The sequence below is a fragment of the Apus apus genome, chromosome 13, assembly GCF_020740795.1.
Source record: "Apus apus isolate bApuApu2 chromosome 13, bApuApu2.pri.cur, whole genome shotgun sequence".
Classification (NCBI taxonomy): Eukaryota; Metazoa; Chordata; class Aves; order Apodiformes; family Apodidae; genus Apus; species Apus apus.
The window spans coordinates 7,807,672-7,826,724 of record NC_067294.1 but is presented as its reverse complement, the minus strand read 5'-3'; the positions used below and the strand labels follow the sequence as shown (position 1 = coordinate 7,826,724).

The 19,053-nt window shown below is 45.7% G+C and overlaps 1 protein-coding gene across 1 annotated transcript in view; it reads left to right on the top strand.

The window, feature by feature from the left end:
* Positions 1 to 19,053, top strand: part of ADAM19 (ADAM metallopeptidase domain 19) — a 30,532-nt gene that overhangs the window by 8,485 nt on the left and 2,994 nt on the right. The window contains exons 4-21 of the mRNA XM_051631551.1: positions 4,202 to 4,280; positions 5,268 to 5,344; positions 6,875 to 7,067; positions 7,544 to 7,609; positions 8,602 to 8,673; positions 9,502 to 9,668; positions 10,809 to 10,893; positions 11,142 to 11,281; positions 12,879 to 13,056; positions 13,716 to 13,805; positions 13,967 to 14,162; positions 14,429 to 14,537; positions 15,066 to 15,270; positions 15,830 to 15,910; positions 16,038 to 16,146; positions 16,249 to 16,384; positions 16,614 to 16,680; positions 17,220 to 17,435. Coding sequence (XP_051487511.1) covers positions 4,202 to 4,280; positions 5,268 to 5,344; positions 6,875 to 7,067; positions 7,544 to 7,609; positions 8,602 to 8,673; positions 9,502 to 9,668; positions 10,809 to 10,893; positions 11,142 to 11,281; positions 12,879 to 13,056; positions 13,716 to 13,805; positions 13,967 to 14,162; positions 14,429 to 14,537; positions 15,066 to 15,270; positions 15,830 to 15,910; positions 16,038 to 16,146; positions 16,249 to 16,384; positions 16,614 to 16,680; positions 17,220 to 17,435 — 2,266 coding nt within the window. The remainder of the gene's footprint in view (positions 1 to 4,201; positions 4,281 to 5,267; positions 5,345 to 6,874; positions 7,068 to 7,543; positions 7,610 to 8,601; positions 8,674 to 9,501; positions 9,669 to 10,808; positions 10,894 to 11,141; positions 11,282 to 12,878; positions 13,057 to 13,715; positions 13,806 to 13,966; positions 14,163 to 14,428; positions 14,538 to 15,065; positions 15,271 to 15,829; positions 15,911 to 16,037; positions 16,147 to 16,248; positions 16,385 to 16,613; positions 16,681 to 17,219; positions 17,436 to 19,053) is intronic.

Below are 19,053 nucleotides of genomic sequence, written 5' to 3'. Positions count from 1 at the left end.
GGGAGTGTTCGGGTGTGCCGTGCAGCCCCTCTCCCCACAGCTGCTCCTCTGTGGTGGCTGGATGAGCTGGGGATCACACTCTTGCACTGTCCCCAAGTGCCACAAGGGCAGCTGCCTGCTGAGAAAGATGGGGTTTGCCCCATGCCCTCAGCCTGCCTCTATCATTGAATGCCACCAGCTCCTGTACGACTTGTGTCCCCCTGACACAGATGTGCCAAAACAGAGCCCTGCGATGTCAGCTCTGCACGGTGGGGCCCTTGCAGGGAGCAGTGGAGCAGGGAGGAGGGTTTGTTTCAAACAATGATATCATTGACAGGCTGGAGTGGGACCAGGATCACTCCACATCGGTCATCAGCAGAAACAGTCTCAAGCCATCTGTACATTATGGCACCAAGCCACTCTTCCTTTGTTTGGCTTCCTTGCTTGTATTTAACCCAGCTCTCAAGGCTTTCTGGGGAACAAATCCTGCCAAGAGCAGACTATTCCACCCTGAGCTGGCTGCTGATCTGGATCTTGGGGAGCAACAGATCTTGCTGAAAGCTGGTCTCTGTTACAAAGGTGTGAGGACTTACCTATATCATCCTGAGTGCTTGTGTGTAGCTTACCCTGGTCTCAAACAGCCCCACATGGCTGCAGCTGTGATCAAGGTTTAGCAAAGGAGAGCAGTGCCATCCAAACCCAGCTTTTCCTCTGACTTCATCAATTCTTCATGCTGATAGCTCCACTAATGAGGGACTCCATGCTGCCTTTTAGGAAGATGATGTGTTCTAGCAATCTGCCAGCTGCCTGGCTGGACCTCAGAAGCCTTTAAATGGTGCCCTTTTGTGTCCACACTTTTGCAGCTTCATCTCGAGCTGCGGGAGAAGTAGTTGCTGGGATGTATAATATAAGAGAGAAGAAAGGATCAAACTGTGCTCTCTTTTTCCAGGCTTTCCTTCTCTAGCAAAGTGAGCTCTGAGCTCCACTGGTGGATCAGGTCTGTCAGCACTTTGCAAGGCTGAGCTCCTCTGGAATCAGCTGTTCAACCTGGCAATGATGCTCTCCTGAAGTGATGGCAGATAAAGGCCATTGCCAAGGTTTTGGAGTATGTGTTTGTCTTGCTAACCTCTCCTGTTTATCCAAGAACTGGTACATGTGGAAAAGAGGGACTAGACCAGCTGATAAATTTGGTGCACTCTGAGATGGAAAGAAGGCTTCTTTTCTGTTTATTTACAATTTGGTGAAAAGCTTGGTGCTAGCTGAGGAAGTGAGCTGGACTGGGAATGAACTTTCACAGGCTCAAAGTGAGATAGGACCCTAAGGGTGTTGCAAGAGGTCCTGTTGTTTTTCCTCTTTCCTCACTGCCCTCCCCACCACAGACCCTGCAATGCACTGTAATAGCCCTTCTCAGCAGTGCTGCAAGAGCCCCAAGGCTCCCCTGTGTTAAGGCAGGGAAGAGTCTTCAAAAAAGGACTGTTTCAGCTCAGAATAAGCAACTGGACTGTTCATAGGGAGTCCACAATGTAGGCTAGGAGTGGACTGGTGGAGAAAGGCTGGAAAATCATGACATGGTGCCACTCAGCCACATGATGTGTCCTTACAGCTTGACAGCTGCATAAATATCCCTAAAAATTCAGGTAGAACTCTCAGATCCTTAATCCACACTAGAAGGGGCTAGAGCCTGATTCTGCAGGTAGGGAGAGATGTGTACACACCATGTGTTGTGCGGCATCATCCTGTGCCCTGAGATTCAGTGTGCCAGGCTCAGCATGGCCCAGCTCAGCACCAGGGCTGGGGGGCAGCGCCGTGGGGCTGGGCAGGAGTCAAAGCACTGGGGAGATTTATGGTAGATGCTGGAAGAGAGATAAAATAGCTATTCACAGTGAAGGCTTTCCAAGAATAAAGGAGAGGGAGGAAAACATAAGTGTGCTTGTTTGGGAACAAGTAGGCTGTGCAAGCCTCAGCTACTGGAAATCCATGGGCTGGTGTCTAATTCTGGCTCTAGTAGCACTGGGCAATTGCACACTGGCTTAGTGTCTACTCTGGAGATGACAGACTCTAACACAGCAGATACCTGCCAGAGCACATTGCTTAAGGCAATTTCCTGCGAGTTAATGCAATCTACTGATTAAACATTTGCTTGCTTGCCTCATGTTGAGCCAGCTACAGCAGTCAGGGAGTTGAAGGGAGTTATTTTCTAGAGGAGGGTGCTTCTGTGCTTATCTTTAGTTTACAAACCTGAGACAGCTGAACACAGCAAACTTGCCTTGTGATCACTGACAGGATCTAATGATTGGAATTAACACATCAAAAAGAAAAAAAATGAGCTTTCCCAGGCCACAGTGAACTTTGAAAGTGGAGATAAAAGCAGTTGTGTTCCTAGATCAAGTGCTGTTAAATACAACAGTGACACACAGTTTTGTCTGACACTAATCATTGGTACTTGTTCAGGTGTCTGAGTCTTTGGATGCTGGATGGGGCAAACACTTTGAAACACTGATAAAAAGTTGCATTTCCTGTTGCTTTGGTCTAATTTAATTAGATATCACAAGCACCCAATCCCTTTTTCAAACAGAGGCTTTCAAGGTAAATTAGACCTGACTGCCACACATCAAAACCCAAGAAAGGTGGAAAAATCTTCACATTTGCTTCTGATAGTTTCCTTCATCCAGCCTAAAGAGATCAAGCAAAAAAAGAAAAAAAAAACCCACCACTTTTTCTTGCTTGCTTTCTTGCTGTTCGTAGTACAAAAATCTGCTGCATGAAATGCATTAAACAAGGATGTGGGAGGACTGAACTGCAGCACTGCTGGCATCGCACTGCTCAGGGTGCCGGTGGCATCTCGTGGTGTGGCAAGTGTGGCCCTTGGGTGGCCTGACGGCACCACGGGGTTGCTGCAGAAGTGTGTGTCATAGATGAGGCACATTCTGTGATCCTTCTCCAGATTTTTGGAAGTGAGGCCATTGTTTTAAAAAAACTGTTTTAAAACTACATTTTACTGCTGCTGAGATGGACACAGGATGTGACCTTCTTGGTTTGGCCCAGATTTTGACTTGCTGTACTTTTTTACATCACTGTTTAGCAAATGCAGATGTTTCAAAAAAAGGGGAAGGCTGTTTCCTCTGGAACTGAATCAAAATTCAGTGCACAAGAGTGCTTTTTATAGGCTTTTGTTCTAATCCTGGGCTGAAGACAGGGATAATATTGTCTATATGAGGATGAAATGAACAAATTCAGATTGGGGAATCAGCATTTTCCTATCACAAGGATGTGAATCGACTTTGGGACAGAAGTTGAAATGCAGTTGCAGACTGGTTTCTAATTGTGCTCAGACTGGGTCACTGGAGAGAGTTTGGGTTTGAACTGAGAAATCACACCAGTGCCCACATGTGTCCTGAAATGCCCTGCGGTGAGTTTGGCACGCTGGACTTGGTAGTAAAGGAAACTGCAGAGAAACTTGTACCCATTAAGGTATGATGGTGATGATATTGGGTGTTTGTTTGTTTGGGGGTGTTTTGTTTTGTTTTTTTTTAAAGTCCTCACATAAAAATTGAGTTGTTCACTTGCAGCTGTTGGAACTGGATTTCAAAGCCTAATTGAACTCAGTAACAGGCTGTCCTTTACCATTTTAATGTAATAAATTACTTGAAAGAGCACTTAGGAAGATGGCTCGCTGCAGGCTTATGGAAGTGGATGTGTTTCGTGAGGTGTGCTCAGCTCCTGCCAGGGCAGCAGAGAGATGGATGTGGTAAGGTCACCTAGACTTCCATCTTCTGACCCTCTGCCACCACAGCATGCTCTGCACAGCCCATAGCACTGGTCCTGCAGCAGCTTTCATGGCTCCTAGGAAGCCAGTAGCTGCTGCATCCCTGGGGACAGCTTGTTAACAAGTGCCTCACAGGAGGAAAGTGTTGATCCAGATCAGAGTGCAGAGATACAACAGAGCTTTCAGCTGCTGTTCCCCAAGTACCCTTCTCTTGCCTGCATCTCTTTTGCACTGCAGGGAGCCAACAGTGACCACCCCACGTCCACAACAATGATTCACAGCAACAGGATTATTATTTATGCTGATTTCAGAAAGAGTAAGGTCTAGCTGATTTTCTAACACTCCCAGGAAACTGAAATCCAGGTCTAAAGAAAAGTTTAATTGCCTTTTTTTTTTTTTTTTTTTTTTTTTCCTCCCCCCTGTTCTTCTTTTCTTTCTCCCTCCCTGTATCTGCAGAAATCTCTTTGCACCAGGCTACACTGAGACTCATTACAGCCAGGCTGGACAGCCCCAGACCACCTCTCTGTCCCACACGGTGAGTGCAGGAGCGCTTCCCTCCTGTGGCGTGCAGGGCAGGCCAGGCCATGGGCCCGGAGGAGCAAGTGACTTTTCTCCAGAGCTTTTCTTCAAGGTCAGGGGTCTGCTTTAAGCTGAGGGGGAGGGCAGTCTGGCTTTCTGACCTGGGGAGTTTCAGCAAGAAAGCATCTCCACCTCCCAGCAGTGATAAAAACATCTTCCTGCTTTACCTGAGCTCTGATAAGAAAGCCCAGGTTTCAGCATCATTCCCCTCTCTCAGGGTGCTGGGGAATTGTTTATTCCTCCCACTGCTCATTCTCTTGCTTTTAGTTTTGCCTCTGGGTAACCCACACTGGGGACATTTCCAGCCTTTGGGAAAACCAGCCTGTATAAGCCAGCTCCTGCTCAGTAAAAACCCCATGAACCGCTGCTCTCACGCAGGCCTTGGCTGACTCCCCACAGCAGTGGCACAAAGCTCTGCATTGGTTGCAATGCAAAAATAAGAGATAAAAACCCCATGAGATCATCTTTACTGATACCGCCCCGGGGCGAGGGGGAAAGGATGTGATGAATATGTTTGCGTTTCTGCCCCAAAGCCTCCTTGTCCCTGCCAGAGGCTGCCTTTGTCCTTCCTGGAGTCCCCAGACAGGGGCTTCCCTGCTGCCCGTGGCGTCACCCTCTCTGGGGCTGGAGGCACGTCCTCTGGGGCCTGACCCAGGGCCAGCTGCCATCCACAGGCAGCTCCCGTTACAAGCAGAAACCTTTGCATCGACCTTAGTGCTGCAGCCATCTGAGTTGCTTCCTTAGGGATTCAAAGCTTAATTTTCACTGGCAACAAGGAGCTGTTTGACGCAGGCCTCGCGTGGCGGCTGAAAGGCCAAATGCAGTGGAAAGAGAACAATTGCTGGAGTATTGACAGAAATGATATGGGAGTCAGTGATGCCTAAATATAGCATCCATCTGTCCTGAAACTGCTTTGCCAACCCTGCTCCCCTCTGCCTTCCAGGACCACTGCTTTTACCATGGGGTAGTGAGGGGCCTGGAGGGCTCCAGCGTCACCCTCAGCACGTGCCAAGGCCTGCGGTAAGTGCCTGGTGGTCCTGGGGCTGTGGGGATGTCTCTGCTCTGCTCCTCCGGGTGCTGCTGTTCATTCTTTCTGGGTAGACAGACCTGTTCTCAGATGCCACCCATCCAAGACTCCTGGGCTTAAAGGGAGCATGTTGAGGGAAGTGCAGAAATTTGGGTATCAAGGCCTCCTAGCCAGTTCCTAGAGTTCTTCCTCCTTTGTTCTGGCAACGTGGACTTGTGCAAAAAGTGAGTTTAACTCGAGAGTCCACTGGAGCAAAACACTCTTGTTAGTGGGGGCTGCATCCCTTCCAGGAACAGGACTCACCACATACCAGCCCAATACTCTAATGCAGAAACCAGCTTCTTCTTCCAGCCTCTCATAACTGGCAAGTTTTTGTGTACATTTTGAGGCAATGTCTTCGGGTCTGAACTTCCTCCTGGGATGTCAGCCCTATTCTGCTTTTCTCCCTGGGCGGTGGTGGGGTTGTGTGTGTTGTGCCTTTAAAACCTTCACTTTGGTATTATTGGAGTCTTTGGCAAGAAAAGAGGGATTATATGCTCAGTAGGAGTGAATGAAATGGCTTGTTGTGACCAATGAGCTGCATTAATTTGCACCAGCTCAGTTTGTTTCCAAAACACCACATGGGCTCTATTGATATTAGTGGTCATCTGCTCCCATGCGCTGATTGGAAACTGTGCTGATGGAACCAGCTCCAGCCAGGAAACAGCCTGTGCCAAAGCAAACCTGGGACATCTTAAATGAATGTATCACAGGCCAAAGAGCCCAGTGAGATAAACACGACAATGCAGCCACCTGTGGTTTGCAATAAATAATCCAAAAGCAAAAGCAGTCACAGGTGGGCTCGCTTCTGTCAGCCTGCACTTCCCTAGGCTCTGCCTTCCTAGCTGCAGAGGAAAACAATGGTATCTCCTTGGTGTGCAGATGTGCTAAGCACTCCTGCACATCTGAGCTGTCAGAGGTGTGCTGGCAGCTCCTTGACATAATTTTCTAATTGCCAGGAAGGCACAGGAGTTGAGCACACATGCTTGTTTTTATCCTGAGCCTTCTCAAGGCAGTGTGCTGCTCATCAAGCCTTACACCTTCCAGTGGGCATCAAATGAGATTTCCAGCTACAACATGCTCACTGGGAAAACCAGAACTGTACAGCCACATGCAAGGCCCAGAGACAACTGGGGGTTTTTTGCTGTTGACAAGCAAAGTGTACATGTCTTTTAGGTCAGTTATGTTAAAGACAAATTTCTTTAATCTGTTGAAAAGCTTCCATTGCTCCTAAAGGAAAAGCTGTACTGTAAAAAAATCAGTACTTCTCAGGTTAGTGCTGATAGATTTTAATATATGCAAGCTCAGGGATTCCCGGCTCTGAACTCAAAATGTTCCTATCCTTTTTGTTAATGAACTGAATGGCTTGGTAAAGATAAGTGCTTTGCCAGAGTCAGATGGGTACTCTGCAGCAGAAGAAGGATTTGTCTCCCGTTGCTGTGACAGTAATTAACTTTCCCTCTTATTGCTTCCTGTTTCATCAGAGGACTTATCGTATTGAGCAGCAATTCCAGCTACATCTTAGAGCCAGTTCCCGACAGCCCAAACCAGCACTGGATCTACAGGCTGGATGACTTGAGGTTGCAGAAAGGAGCCTGTGGCTACCAGGGCACCGGGGATGCATCTCAGGACTGGTTCAGGGACTTCACAACTGGGATGAAACCACCTCACCAGAGGGTGAGCAAGGCTTAAACTGGGTCTATCCAATTCTACAATTCTATGAAGTTTCCCACCTGTTCCAATCCTGGGTAGCCTGCTGTTATCAGGGAGCACAGCTCAAAGTGAAATGAAGAGTATTTAAGAGGGTTTGTAGCAAGCTGGTTGCCAAATAGTGGCTCCAATAGGGAAATAAATGAGTGTTGGGGGCTATTGTGTAGCATAAGGCATCTGGGCTGGAGCTGTTCCTGCACAGATTTATACATGAACAAACAGGTGGGCTGAGGACAAGCACACAGGCACTTGCTGTAGCTAAGCTCACTTGTGATATTTGGTTGCTGTAAGTCAATCACATCTGAAGGTCCCTGTGTGTGATGGGGTGAGGGGTATGGGCCAGTGAAAAAAAAAAACACCTGGGAAAAATGGCCTGCACATATGTTTTGTGAATAATTTCTTGGGGGTCCTGGGGAAAGTAACCTGTGCTACCACTGCCTCAGGTGAAACGAGAGACTCTGCAGACTGCAAAGTACGTGGAGCTTCTGCTGGTGGCTGATTATGCAGAGGTAAGAAGAGGGGCCACATTTATACCAACTGAGCACTGGGCCCAGAGAGAGTATCCCACCTGGGGCAAGGAGGAGAGCTGGACCTCAACAGTTTCCTCTTGCCATTCCAGTGGTCCTACCCCACTAGCAGACAATGAAAGCTGTGACTTGGTCCCTTCTGTCCTAGCAGCCATTGACCCCTCGGCTGCCACTGTCATGGCTCTGCTGTCACTGCTGGCCAGGGGAGAGAGGTAGCTTGCAATTTATTTGAAGGACTAGGGCTGGGGGTCATTTCTTGCCTCCCAAGGTACCAGTGGCCAGTCCTGGTTATCGATGGGAGTGACTGCCTTCAACCTAGGGTGACTTGGGTGTTTCCAGGAATGATGTGCTTGTAAGTCTGCAGTACACTTAATCTCTAGAGAAGATAACCCTGATTATCCTCTGCTCTGAGCCGGTAGCAGATATATAAATAGACATTTTCAAGGCTCCAGATCATAGAATAGGGCTGGAAGAGACCCAGTGAAGTCAGCAATCCTTTCCCCATCCCCAGCCTGGACAGCACGCAAGACCAACAGTGCAAACCACTCAGTGCTTCACTGATCATTCAATTTCCAGCACAGATAGGAATCAGGCTGGTCCTATTCATAATTTACAACTTGAAACTTGGACAGAGAAAGCCACATAGTGCTCCAGGCTATAATTTATTCTGAGCAAAACTAAAGAGGCATAACCTGTTTTGGTTTCTCTATTAGGCAGCAGGATACCAGGGAAACTATGAAAAAACACATTATACCCAGGAACTGCCATATGTTGTTCACTGTTTCATCAGACAAGCTGGGGTAGCCTCACAGTGTCATGAACTGCCCTTACTTGACAGTCTCCTTCACTAGAAGAAGATTTTTGGGATTTACCTGATAATTACCTTATTATTCCCACAGTAATGTGGGTTGTTTTAACATATTTCAGCTCTTTCCAGTTGCCTTTGTGCTGTCTGACATGTTCATTTTGTTCAGTTTCAGAAGCATCACTTCAACATTGAAGCAACAAGGCTTAAATTAGTGGAGGCTGCTAATTACGTAGATAAGGTGAGATAAGGTGTGCAGAAACTGATGCAAGCAAAGTCCAAATAATGAATGATGACAATTATTGGGATAGAGGAAGATTGATTTTTTGAGAGAGAGGAGAAAGTTTTGCCAGCTCTCCCCAGTGACTTGGGGAGTGTAGAGCATCTGACAGACAATTCTGCTGTTGACCATCAGGTACAGGGTGGGAGAATCCCCATTCCTTTCCTTGGAGCCAGCATGAGCATCTCTGTATTTTAATACATCTCTCTTACCTGTATTACCTAAATACTGCTTTTTGACAAGGGACTAGGGTATTCATTTCTTGAATCTTGGCAAGTAGAACTGGAAAAGACCTCCAGATGTCATCGTTGCACATGGTACCCAGTGCTGCTGAACTAAACATCACAGCTTTTCAGATCCACTCCCTTCATACTCCCCTTCTTGCTTTAAACTCTTTCTACCATTCCCTTCAGCCCCCCACCCATGAAGACTTACCATGTTTGTCCTTGATGTGAGCAGCAGATTATTTCCTTCCTCTTTTCAGGAATTTTGTCATATCTAAAGATAACCTCAATCTCCAGTCTTTGTTTCTCTGAATTCTCTCTCTGTCATTAATTTAAAATGAAAGTCCAGCATCCCTAGTTCACTTGAGTTCAGGTTTGTGGGTGTTGCACACTTCTCTCCGCAGACCTGTGGTTCTAAGTTGCAGTGTGTTTCCAGAGAGACCATCTTCTCTGGGCATGTGCATCTGTAGTAGCATATAGCAGGGTTTATATACAAGATAAAAAAATACAGTAAAATAAATTAGTGATGCTTATTTTGTTATGTCTTTACCTTCTCATATCTTAGTTTTACAGATCCCTGAATATCCGGATTGCTTTGGTGGGACTGGAGATCTGGAGTAATTGGAATAAATGTGATGTATCTGAGAATCCCTACTCCACTCTGAAGTCCTTTCTGGCCTGGAGTAGCAAGGAGAGGGTGCACAGAAAACATGATAATGCCCAATTAATCACGTAGGTTTATTTCTCATGTTTCTGACAAGTGGGTTTGGGGGGGTGAGAAATCAGTCTGTAAGATGACATTCTAAGATTCAGAGTGGCAGATTTATGTAGTGCTCAGCCAGCCTTAAGCTCGGGTACCCAGAGCACAAACCATGCCAGGAGAAGTAGAGGTCCCAGGATGTGGAGCAGCCTCGGTACACGTACACCAAAGTGCATCAGCTTTATTGTGTGTGTGTATCACAAGCAGCTTCACATGATCAGCTACAGCTACTTACACAGTTTCAAGAAAATCTGAGTTATAAGCAAGACCTGTAAGGAGAAGCTAGGCCCTTTGCAGAAGACCTAACATTTAATTCCTAACTTATCCTGCTGAGACACAGGGGATATGGTGCTGGGAGCTGGTTGATGATCTGTGACTCATCCTGCTGATCTCATTAGGTCCAGTTGCTATGGCCAGCAGTGCAGAAGTCATTGGAAGAAAAATTTGCAGCACCTCTTAGACCTCCTTATCTCTCCCATAGTAATTCATCCTCCAGTAAACAGTGGTGAGTCAGAGGAGAAACCTGGAGGACTGAAATGCAGGGATGCAATGCCTTTTCCCTTGTTTTGGTTGGTTGTTTTTTTCCCTTTAATATTACTGTATTTCACCTTTACCTACTCATGTCCTGAGCACAATTTCCAAGGCTCCCATTTCAGATAGGATAGTGCAGAATTCCAGCTTGCCAGATGGACCTTGAGGCTGCACCTCAGAGGTGTTATCTAGTATTCTGTCAGGTCCCTCAAATCCAAGCTGGCAAATAGCAGGCTTAAGGTAAATTAAATATCCAAAACAGCACCCAACTAAGGATCCAGAAATAGTCTTTTCTATGCTTGTTGCAAAGCTCAGGGGGAACATTTTTTTTTTTTTGGCAGACCATTATAAAAAATAGAATTGGCTGGTTGGCCCATAAAACAATGTAGTAGTCCAAGAAAGACAGGTCTCAGTGCTTTGTAGCTCTGTGATAGTGCCCTGTCCTTGAAGATATTGCTAAAGAAAATGTATTCACCTCACACTGCGTGTATGTATAGAGTGGTGAACTGCAGGATGCATTTCTCTGTCCTGCCTACTCAAGTGCCTTGGTGCCATTTCATGTCTTTCTGGGTTGATTTTAGGGGTGTGGCCTTCCAAGGTACCACAGTAGGCTTGGCTCCTGTGATGGCCATGTGCTCTGATTTCCAGTCAGGAGGAGTGAACATGGTAAGTAATTGCTAATACCTAATAAGGATGTTTCTTGCCAGCAGTGAATGCATAAGATAGATGCCTCCTAAAGCCCAGGAGGAAAATATTTCCCCTGAAGGCCTCTGTCTAACCTAATCATAGGCATGAACACCTTCAAGAGATGTTTTCTACATGTAGTAATGAGAAGTGCTACTTACCCCATTGACTCAGAAGTGCACAGGACAAGCACAGGTAAAATGCTGATATGCTTCTTTGACCTTGTATAGGATCACTCTGATAATGCTATTGGTGTTGCTGCTACCATTGCCCATGAGATGGGACACAATTTTGGCATGAATCATGATTCAGCTGGCTGCTGTACTACCCCTGCAGAAGATGGAGGCTGCATCATGGCTTCTGCAACTGGGTGAGTTTGTCATACAGGGTCTCATGGAAAAATGCAAATGGCTTTGTTACAAGATCCTTAGTGGAGTAAGAGCTAGAAATGCAGAATGCAGGTGGGTTGGTTTGCTGCCTATTTGAGCCAGTGTGTTTAGAGAGAAAACACTTCTGGGCAAACCCTGGCTCATGTATCAATAGCAATTTGCTAAATTTCTGATGAACTTATTCCTGCTTTAGATTTTCCTTTGGTAATGTAGGGATCTGGCAGCATTTAGAAGTGAGCTCTAAACTGTCTGGGAAAAAGGAAAATTTTCCTCTCTTCTATCCTGAGGGACTGTCTCAGGACCCCTCTAACCCCTCATCTCTGAGTTTGTGCTTTCCACTGTGTCATACCAATGATCCACCACCCCAAAGCAAATTCAAAGCCTGTATGCACACACATCCTTCTGCAAAACCTGGACTGCCTGTTGCCAGCAAGTACAGAGGAATGAGGGGTGACCAGAACATGTGTGACTTTGCCATGTAGAGGTCTATGTGGGTGTCATGTCTGTGTTGCAAGAGATGAGTAGATAAGATAGTTAACAGGGCTTCTAAAGTATCTTGTACAAAAGATGTGTGGTAACAAGAGGAAAAAGGATTGCTTCAGGGAAGAACTAACTTTATTTAAAGGCACAGTGATAGGGCTATATTTCTAAGTCAGAAGACATGAAAACGTTGACTACATATTGTCTTAAGAATGCTGCTTGGATTCAGTAAGCCAGAGAAAGCTTGTGTTTAAAAGGGAATAAGTAGCTGGCTTTAGGAGAAAGGGGAAATGAGAGCAACTCTGGAAACCCACAGGGATTTCAGAGCTCATTTTGGATGAGGAACCTCAACAGCTTCCATATTTCTGTCACGTAAAAACATCAGCAGAACTCATTCACTAAAAACCACACTCCCTGTTTCTACAAGCCTTTCTCCTAGGGATTTCACAGATACCTTATTTTATGATTTCCTCCAAATAAGGAAGAAGTGAAAACATACAGACATGTGAGTAGAATGTCCAACACACAACATGTACACACACATGCAGTCATATAGAGAGTGCATAGATTCAAGCATTGTTGCAGTAGAAATTAATAATTCATGTAACATGAAATATTCACATCTTTTGCAATGAGGCAGTAGATAGGAAAAATGAGACGTTATTTTTATCAGTTACATTCACAAGCAGTTATTCACAGTCCAAGTGATTCTCAGGTTTGGATTCTTAGGCTTGCCCAAGCAGAGTTAGGAATAAGCTACAGCTTCAGTATTGAGCAGGTAATGACAGCCCTACTTTTCAGCTCTCAAAGTCAAATCTAACTTAACATATTCTGTTTCAATAAAGTTTATTTTTAAGGCTGTTATATTGCTAGACAGTCTTGTAGTGCAATCTCACCTTATTTTCAAATGTAATCCAGATGGGTCTGATTTTTAAACAGGCACACAAAATCACTATTTGCTTTAGCACAATTCCACAGACTTCAGAGAGAGAGAACCATGCCCTTTGGCACTCATAAGGATTTGTATATACTCATTTTTGGTTCTAGAAACCATTGCCCAGATCTGTCATGATGTTTTTCTACACTGTTTTTGTTCAGGCACCCCTTCCCCAAGGTCTTCAACCAGTGCAATAGAAAAGAGCTGGAGAAGTATCTGCAGTCTGGTGGAGGGATGTGTCTCTCCAATATGCCGGATACCAAAAAAATGTATGGTGGGAGGAAATGTGGAAATGGCTACTTGGAAGAGGGGGAGGAGTGTGACTGTGGAGAGGTAGAGGTAACAATTGTTCAGATCCAACCATTTGGGGTTTAGTGGGATACAATGATTTTATTATGTGTTTTACAAACGCAGTTGTGTGTGTGTAAACAGCTTTGTGTTTTTTTTCAGAAGATAGGCATACCTTGCCTGAATATAAATGTATATGCAATGTAAATCAAGGTTGTAAAGTATCATGTCTAACTAAATTTACGGTGCAAAGTACAGTGTAGAACTCAGGGATGGTGTAATCTATAGTTGAACAGAAGTGATGAAATCTTCTTCTAAAAAAGGAGAGAAAAAGTGATCTTAGATGTTGCAGTTCCACATGTAAATTCTTGGTAAGGATGGAGCTTCTCTTAGAACTGCATGTCACTTCTCCAAATTCATACTTTTACTAAGAAGACAAAAAGGATCTTGAATAAGCAGCCCAGACTCATCAGATGGAATGAGCACAACCTATAGTATCCAGTCAGTCCAACAGAGGGTACAATTATGCCTTGCTGTAGCTCAGCACATACTGGGTATCAGGAACATCCTGTGGAAAGAAGGCTGTTACTTTGCATGTAATTTCTCACGTAGGAGAACAGACTAGTGTCAGCCTCACACTTCAGTGCTCTTGCATGTTCTTCTCCTGAGCATCTGCTTGGTAAACTCTGCTGCATCTCACTGTCTTCCAGGAATGCAACAACCCCTGCTGCAACGCCAGCACCTGCTCCCTCAAGCTGGGTGCTGAATGTGCCCATGGCAGCTGCTGTCATCAGTGCAAGGTGGGATCTCTGGGGCTTCCTGGGAGAAGAGGAGAGGGAATGGTGGTGGTGGAACTGTGAGGCTCAAAAATGGAGGGGAAAGAGGAGCAAACATAGCCAGACACAAAACCACAAAGGAGCCAAGCAATAGCTCAGTTTTTTCCCCCTTTGTATTTTTTTAGCTGATGTCTCCAGGAACTCCCTGCAGGGAAAGGTCAGGACTCTGTGACCTCCCAGAATACTGCACTGGCGAGTCACCATTTTGCCCCCCCAACTCTTACCAAATTGATGGGGCTTCCTGCGATGGAGGAAAGGCCTATTGCTACAGTGGCATGTGTCTCACCTATAAGGACCAGTGCTTGCAGCTGTGGGGGCCTGGTAAGGACACCACTTGCAGTAAAATATGTTGCCCTTTGAACAGGAAGTATCGTATGGCATCCTGCTGTTACTCGCCTATGCAAGGCAGCAGTACGTTCCATACCCATTATCAATAGCGAAGCCTGGGGAGCCTTCCTCTCCTGCCTTGCTCGCTTAGAGGAGGCACCAACATTTCCCATGCTCAACCCATCCCAGCAAAAGAACAAGTGGTCAGCATGGACTGCCAGGCTCCACAGGAATCAGCCACATGAGTCTCTTCCATGCAGGAGCAAGGCCAGCACCAGATGCCTGCTTTGAGAAGGTTAATGCTGCTGGAGACATCTACGGGAACTGCGGGAAGGATATCTACGGCAACTACAGGAAGTGCGAGATGAGGTAGAAAGCAGAGTGGCAGCCAAGGGTTGCTCATTGTAGATAATGTTTTTATGTATTACAAAATTATGAGCCAGTAGATAAAACTAATCCATGCTTTGGTTTCACTCCTTCTGCGTTCTGGGAAACCAACTGCATCCTTGTCAGATTTAGAGAGAGCTCTTATGGCCAAAGCTTTAAATTTACCATTTTCCCTGCCTTCTACATTATAAAACATCTAGTTGATATTTTTTCAAAGCAACAGAAGAGGGGATTTTCAAATCTGTAGGTTAAATGTGACTTTTTAACTGAGACAAAAACTTCCTAATCTCATCTGTGATTGTGTTGATGCTGGCCTACCCATGGGGACAGTGAAATGGTACCATCAGTACCTACCAGATGCTGTTGCTTGGGGCAGGTCTTGGGAGGTGCATGCTCTTTTGCTATGGAACAATGACTCAATGCTGCTGCTTTAATTTCCATGTGGAGCTGATGCCCCCAAAACATTCAGCAAGCCAAAAATAATCACTTTATCCTTTCCATTGGAAACAGAGATGCTAAATGTGGGAAGATCCAGTGCCAGAGCTCTGCTTCCAAACCCTTGCAGTCCAACGCGGTGGCCATTGACACAACTCTCCGCACACAGAGGACAGAGCTGAGGTGCCGAGGGACCCATGTGTACCGATCGGAGAGTGAAGAAAAGGAGATGCTGGATCCTGGCTTGGTGTTGACAGGAACAAAGTGTGGCAGCCATCATGTAGGTAGAATCCTGCCTGTAAAGGCTTGTGGGAGGTTCAGGGTATGACTTTTCCATCTGGAAAGTGTTTTGTGGTTATCAAGCCATTCACTTCTGCTGTCTTATGCCTTTCTAGGGGATTTTTATGTTTGTTAGAAAAATTTCTTAGAGGTTTCTGAGAAGCGATGGAAGAATACACACCAAAGGCCCTACCTTAAGTCTTTGCCAGATGAAGTCCAGGGCCAGTGCTAAATCTGGAATTTGATAGTTGCTTGAGGTTATCTTACTTAGAGGTGAGACAGACAATTAGAAGTCAAGACACCTGAGAACTTGAGAGACTTGCCACATGGGCATGGCCAATATATCAGCTTCTGAGTTCCCACTCCTCTCTCTGACATGTGATTAAGGTTAGTGATTAAATGTCCTTGGGAACAAGTATAACTTCATGGCCTGTTACTCTTCCCCGGGGTATTACTTGTATTGTTGTCTGGGACCCCACAAATCACAAAATAACACAAGGCAGTAACATGGCACATGACCCAAAGACCTAAGGCTGAGTTTTTGGATCCTTTCTCTGCAGGTTTGCTTTGAGGGACGCTGCCAGAACACGTCCAACATCTTTGATTCTGAAAGCTGTAGCAAGAAGTGCCATGGGCATGGGGTAGGTGTCTTCCTTTTCATCTCCATTTCAGACTGAACAGTGTTTTATCCAGCAAGGGCTTAATGTATTTTCAGCTTGTAGATTCTTTAGGAACTCTCACTAAAGTCTCTGAGTCTTTCCCCTTCAGGTTTGCAATAATAACAAGAACTGCCACTGCAACCAGGGCTGGGCCCCCCCATTTTGCAACAAGCTGGGGAGGGGGGGAAGTTTGGATAGTGGTCCTCCCATGCCTGAAGGTGAGTTGGACCAACTCTACTGTTGTGGCACTTCAGAAAGACTTAAGCTATCTTGGAAGCAGAGAGTTTTCCATTTAACTAACTTTACTTTCTTGCCCTCAGGCCCTTCAGCGGTCGTGGTAACTCTAGCAATCCTGGCTCCCATTCTCCTTCTCATTGGAATAATGTTTTTATTCTATTATCTGAAATGCTGGAATAAATTTTCCATCTGTTCTCTGAAGAAGACACCACAATTCAGGTAAATTTTTAGTGCTGCACTTTTCCTACTTGAATCCACCCCCTTTCAGTGTCAGGAGAGAAGAGAAGCTGCAAAGGCTGTGAGGAATGTAACAAAATGGGTGTGTTGGTCTAGTCAGTATTTGCTTCTCATTTTTTTTCCTTCAGTTAAAATGTAATGGAATAAACAGCAAAGAAAAAGGAGAAAATGTATCAAGGAAGTAACAATCTTTTCTTTCTCTCATTGTCAGTGACACTTCTGGAAATGGGCATGCAAACCCTGCCTTCAAGTTGAAAACCCCCCAGGAGCAGAGGAAGGTAGGGGCAAGGCCACCTTCCACCTCCCAGGGCAGAGATGCAGCTGTCCTGAGATACAGGATGCAGTGCCCTCTCACACAGCAATTAGAGAGTGGATTTATCAAAGGATGGGAAAAACAGACAGACATCCCCCATGGCTGAAAGTCAGTGGGAGCTGAACGTATGATCTATTTCTATCCATTTTCCTAAAGGCAGACATTGGGATTTGACCAGACCTGTGTGGCCTCTTGCCACTCCTGGTAGAGCCTCTTCTGTCAAATCCCTCTTTCAAAACTGTAGCAATTGCAAATGCTGGTTTATTTGCAAATGTCACTTATAATGATAATCTTTGAGTCACTCTGTTCTCTTGGTTACATTTCTGCCTCATAATTGTCCTGGTCTATCTAATCAATACCTACTAGACATATACAACACACACTGATATGTCCTACTGTGTGGCTCAGAGACCACATGAAGACCCTCAAAAGTGTAGCAGAGAGTAAAAAGGTGGTTTGAAGCAGAAGTACCTAACTCCTGGGATTTATGGATCTTTTGCACAGGTGATTGGCTTCCCTGAAATCCCATCGAAACCTCCTTCCCAGCAAGCTCCAGGGCTCCAAATGAACATGCAGCGGCCACCTGCCTTCTCTGCTGGCTACAGCTGTGGTGTGGGGCAGCCCTCCAGGCCAGCACAGCCCCCAGCAGCAAGGGACATCGCCCGGAGGACACCCCCAAGCCGGCCAGCACCTCCTGCTCCCAAACCCCCTGTCTCTCAGGTAGGGAGTTGCTCCACTGTCCTGCAGATGCAGTTTGATGGGAGGTTTGTTCTGAGTGAGGTTCTCTAACCCTGGTGGGGTGTAGGAGTTACCATGCTCACTCGTGCACACTCCATCTCCCCGCAGGACAATTACAGGTGGTCTTCCTTGCTTTGTAGTGTAGCTGACAATAACCTTGCTGGACACTAGCATTCACAATTCACAATTGCTCTTAATTCAGGTCCTTGATGCCTCTAACCTGAACTTGAAATCAGGTAGTTTAGATCTCAAAGCAGCATTCACTTTACCAAGGTAATCTGAACATTTTTTAGCTGCAAATCAAATAGATAATTTGCCAAGAACAAAGGGGCTATACAGAATTTTCCCTGCACAAGCCTAGCAAAGCTTCTCTTACCATTTGGGTATGTTTTATCTCCTGGAAACAAGCCTTTATGAGATGACCAGTCTGAGGTTCAGTACTGAGTACTAGATCTCCATTCCCCACCTTGGGGGATGACCTCTCAGGTATTTTGCATTTGGTTGGACTAAAGCCTCGGAAGCCTCAGACAAATTTTGATGTGGAGCAGAAATGGGACTTCTAGTATGTTGCATAGGAAACATTAGACTTAACCCAGACTGATTCCATCTTATATGAGCATCCTTGCCATCAGCTTATTTTTGGATTATGAGGAAAGGGTATTGGCTTACTTCTCTTGCTGGCAATTTTTTTCTAAGCTTAGTACAGACCCCACATTCTTATGGAAAAGATGGCAAATCACTCAGACAAACTCATTTTACTAAAGTATTTCCATACTAGCTTGATTAGGCTTGGGCCAGTGAAGAAGCCAAGGGTTCAGTTACAGGGAATGGCAGGAGGCAGTTTCTCTCTGAAGGATACAGAGGAAAACAAAACCAAAATATTTTAGTGAATGGGATTTGTTTCTAGCTCCATTGTTCCTGTGAACAGCCGGCACTTCAGCAGGAAAGAAAACTAAAACAAAAGAAGGAAGCTGACTGTAGTCAAGAAGGAATAGGTATCCTTCCCAGCTGGTTGTTGACAAGGTCCCCACAATCTGCATTGTGTTCCCCCTCAATGCATCCAGTCTCTTTATATCAGTCCGACCTTCTAGACGGGACAATTTTGCTAGGATTTCCAAAAGAACCCTTACCATTTCTGGGTTGGAGGAGAACCACAAGATGTAGAAGGTACAGGGGAAGTCATTAATTTCACTGTTTGCTAGTGTCAGTCCCTTCCTAGATGTTTGCAGTGTCTGCCAGATTTGCTCTCTCACTATTCCTATAGGAGCTCTTTGGACCCTGCTGTTGGTGGGATTTAGTCTGGCTTGTCCTTCCTGCGGCCATGGGGCAAGGTCCCTGGAGAGCAATAGATCCCCAAGCATCGGCTGATGCAGCCCTTGTGCACAGTCTAAGGAGACTGCAGGGGTTTTGGGTGCCCTCCAAGCTGTGAGGGCAGCTGTGTTTGTTAAATCAACACCTGTAAGGCAGCAACAACACAGAGACTGAGCAACAGCCGGCAGGTCTTTCTTGTGGGGGTAACTTCTCCCTGGGGACATGCTTTACACTGAAATTCATTAGGCAAATGGAGAATATAATGCTCTGAGTATCCCATTAGGGACAG